The 4,180-nt window shown below is 45.0% G+C and overlaps 1 protein-coding gene across 1 annotated transcript in view; it reads left to right on the forward strand.

Annotated features, from left to right (window-relative positions):
* Positions 1 to 4,180, forward strand: part of MAP3K9 (mitogen-activated protein kinase kinase kinase 9) — a 103,874-nt gene that overhangs the window by 8,672 nt on the left and 91,022 nt on the right. Inside the window, 1 exon segment of the mRNA XM_006025196.2 lies at positions 5 to 266. Coding sequence (XP_006025258.2) covers positions 5 to 266 — 262 coding nt within the window.

Genomic DNA, 4,180 nt, shown 5'->3' on the forward strand with positions numbered 1-4,180 from the left:
CGAGGGCGGCGGCGCGGGGCCGCTGTGGACGGCCGTGTTCGAGTACGAGGCGTGCGGCGAGGACGAGCTGAGCCTGCGGCCGGGCGACGTGGTGCAGGTGTTGTCCCGGGACTCGCACGTGTCCGGCGACGAGGGCTGGTGGACGGGCCAGATCGACCAGCGCGTCGGCATCTTCCCCAGTAACTACGTGAGCAGCAGCAGCCTCCACCGCCACGGCGCCAACCCGGAGCTGCGGCCCTGCTACCCGCCGCCCCCCGCCATCCAGCGTAAGGGGGCTGGGGGGGGCTTCCCTCTGCCCTGATCCCTAGCTCGGCTCCTGGCTCGGGCACCTCCAGGCCACTGGGGTGATCTTGGGGTGACCTTAGCGGGTGGACTGGGACGGACCCCTTCTCCTCCCCCAGCTCCCGGTGGCATCCGAGCTGAAGCCTGTCGCACTGGGGACCTCAGTGGTGCGGAGCCAGTGGGAGAATTGGTGGCCGATGCCACTGCAGCTGGGCTGCTGGGCTGCCCCCACCACCCCTTCCACCCCAGAGCTGCTGGACCATCCCCACTGTCTCCTGCATCCCACCTCGCCTTTCTTCTTGCCCCAGGCACCCTGCTTCCTTCTCCACCTTGTCCTCCAGTTCTGTCTCTTGTGTTGACAATGTTATAAATAGGTAGATGAGTAAGGGAAGAGCTTGCTTTGGTGGGAATAGCCTAGATTGCTACAGTGCCCATGAATTAGGTTCAGTGTCCCTCAGCTTTTGCTCCGGCAACTTGTTTCAAGAGGGGGGTGCATTGATGTGTCGTGAATAAAGGCACAGGGCTTTGCAGGCCCCGGGTCTTTACTCAGTCAGGTGTTTCTGCCTGCACACCCCAGGCTGGAGAGCGCTGGGAGTGCACACCAGTTAATTTGTACTGGAAATGTCAGTGCACTGTTAATGCTTGCTCCATTGGGTCTTTCATCCCACCTGACTGTAAAGGTGTTAACAGTGAAGTATCTGGCTGTGCTGGCTTGTGTTACCAAGCTACTTTTTATTACTTGAAATGCCTAAGATTGAATTCTGCCCTAAAAACCTACCACGCCACTGTTGAAGTCAGTTGCTTGGGTCCAGTTATGTAAGGGCCCCTGCCTCGTGGCCGTTTGGGAGCTCGCTGACTTGAATGGCACTTTGAAGGTGTTGGTATAGATCTCACTGCAGGTTTGTGGCCTTTATTGACTTTGTAGTGTAAAGCCATTTCAGCCTCTCTCAACCAATTGACTGCCGGCTCCAGCTGTGAAAAGCAAAATATTCCAGAATGTTGCTGTCACATCATGTGCCTGCTGTTCTCCCTGGCCTTTAGTCCATGGTCAGAAATCAAAGCTAGCAATAGAATGTTCTTTTTAAAAACCTACTTTTGGTTGAGGAAAGTCTTGTATGTGTGAGACTGTTCTGTAGAAAGGAAACAGGGTAAGAGCCGTGTTGCATCTGCTATTATAGGCAGGCATGCACCTTCAAAGAGGATAAGCAAAATGACTTTCATTATGCCCATGGGTACCCAAAAGCACATAGGTGGGATTAAATACTGCTTCCTTTTGCCTATGGGAGAGTCCTGGCTTTATTAGCATGAAAGGGCATTCACTGTTCAGATCCTGGAAGCTGTGTGTTTGACAGTGACTCTGCTTTCATCTCCTGAGACACTGGCTTAGTCTCCTTGTCAAGGGTGAGGGAAAAACCATGTAGTGAGTAGTGTTATTTGGGTTTGAGGGAGATTCCAGAGAGAAGCCCTCTCCAAGTCCTAGAGCCATTTCTGCTTCTCAGAGGCTGCAAAAGTCCTGGTGTCCTAATCACTGCCCCTCTTTTTTTTTGTTTTTAATAGAAATGTATGTAGCAGTGGATCTCCAACCCCTCTCCTCTTTCTGTGCATGCTGGTGCTCAAAGAGCTGTTGTGGAATATACTCCTTTCAGTAGCTCTGAATCATGTCCATCCATTTATATAACACCACTTCATTGCCATTGCTATCTGGAGTCTCTTTACACTTGCTGATGTTAGGCCAAGATTTGCTTCTGTGTATTAGATGTTTTTTTATGCTGCAGTAGCTTACTACCAAGAAGTGATGCAATTTGATCAGGCTGCATGGGATCATTTGTGAGAACAGTAGCTACTTTTGAATTAGGTTTGAAGGTTCACTGTGACAGAAGTTTACCGTCTAACACAGGAGTCTAAAGGAAATCATTTCTCCTTAGTGTTGCTGGCATTGTAGAGGTATCCAGAGAGTTAATTATTTGGTTGCCTTTGTCCATGTCTGTGCTACTTCCTTGCTGAGTTTGTGACACAGAGGTTCTGGGCTCTTTGGGAACTCTGGGAAATGTTCTGTGATATTCTATGTCCACTTACGTTGCTATGTGAATAGTGAACTCTCTTGTATTGGGAACATGGAGTGGCAACATTATCAATAGGCAAATAAGTAAAGAAAGAGCTTATTTTCGTTGGAATAACCTGGACAGTAGTAGGCAGTATCCTCCACCACGTGACCTTTGTGCTTCAATCTTAATTTGGAGAAACTGCCTAAAGAAGTGAGCTCAGAACTTGAACTCTTCTTTCCCTTAATTTATGGTGTCATTCTTGATAGCTGTCAACAGAGGTGCTGGTTGCAGTCCCATGAACCGTTATTCATTAGGAGTTAAACTGAGCAGTTGGTTTTATATAGGGTAATAAACATACATCAAGTCTGTCATTGTCGGTCTGGGCTGAGTTTGAACCAGTGACTTGCAGGCTCTATTAAGTTACCAACCCTGGTAGGAATCAATATCCCTTTCATCAACTTCATTTTAATTTATTTCTGTTTTAATTCTCTTATTGCCTTGGGAATTATATATGGTTAAAAGGTGCTAATGTTTCAATTCACTTTTACAGTTAGCTAGAATGTATCTCTATCAAGCTAAATATTAAATTAAAAGTTATGTTAGTACCTCTAGCAAAGTTTCTTTCATGAATAGCTTTTATTTACTTGTTCAGTGATGTGTGCTAATTAAGACCAACCCAGTGGTCTTTTTAAGTGTCATTGTGAAAGATGAACATCTAGTCAGACGTGATTTTCCTTGTTTGGCTAATTTCTTCCAAAGGTTATCTCTGTTCTCAGAGTGAAACATGATACAAATGTGGCAATTCTGTGTTTTCACGCCCTTGCAGAGAATCTGTCAAACTCTAGATTTTTTTTTTTTAATAGCTGCTGTCTGCCTCCTGTCCATATCAGTGTCTTCTATCTTGCTTGTGTATTTTCTCTTTTTTGTGTGTATTATATAGAATACATGGACTATGTAGAGTGTGAGTTTTTTGTTCGTTTGTTTTTTAAAATAAAGGTAGAACTGTAGGAATTTTGTTTTCCTTCACTCCTGCTCTTGAATCACTAATCAGATAAAATGCAGTCCTTGAGGAGCTGTCCATTCAGCACCCATGGGTCAGAACCATCCTTTTTCATTGGAATGTAGGAGTATATGTTGGTAGCCAAACTGCCTGATCAGTTTCTTTGACCAGTTAATATCAGAGCCAGTTTGAATTAATTATTCCTTTCTGCAGCTTTTTTGAACCCATCGACCAAATCACTTATGAAAAATCCTACCATCAGTATCACCACTAGCACTTTCAGAGAGTTGAATTTTTGATTCTGTAAAACGGATGTTTTAGTACCATATCTACCACTACTGTATGTTTTAATTTGGTTTTCTCTCATTAAATTGGGCTATGGGAACATTATGCCTTTCCTGGAATTTCAGTTGTAAAAAAGTGGTGGTAGAAAGCAACTATTCTGTTTTGGATTTTCTGCCAGGAAGAAATGCCAGGGTAGTAATGAGCTACTGCACAGCTATTAGAAGTGCATCTTGCATGCTTGTAGTGATAATATAGGCCCTGATCAGTGTATTTTTCCCTTGTTTTATGCTTGATTTAATTTAGAAGTGTCAAGATACAGAACTATGGTTTTTTCAGTTGCATGTAAATCAGTGCTAGAATATCACAGAGCCATTACCATTGCAGAACCATGATAACCTCTCTGTGATTGTAAGAAAGAACCTGTAAACTCCAATTTCCTAGTCCTGTTTTAAAGGGTTGCTAGGTAGAGATGGTCTACACAAGTGCTTTTCAATATCTGAGTGGCTGGGGGCCTCATGTCACATGGCAACTTCCCCCACTGATTCACCATGCAATTGCTGCTGTGCCA

Source organism: Alligator sinensis, unplaced genomic scaffold (genome assembly GCF_000455745.1).
Source record: "Alligator sinensis unplaced genomic scaffold, ASM45574v1 scaffold768_3, whole genome shotgun sequence".
NCBI classification, from domain to species: Eukaryota; Metazoa; Chordata; order Crocodylia; family Alligatoridae; genus Alligator; species Alligator sinensis.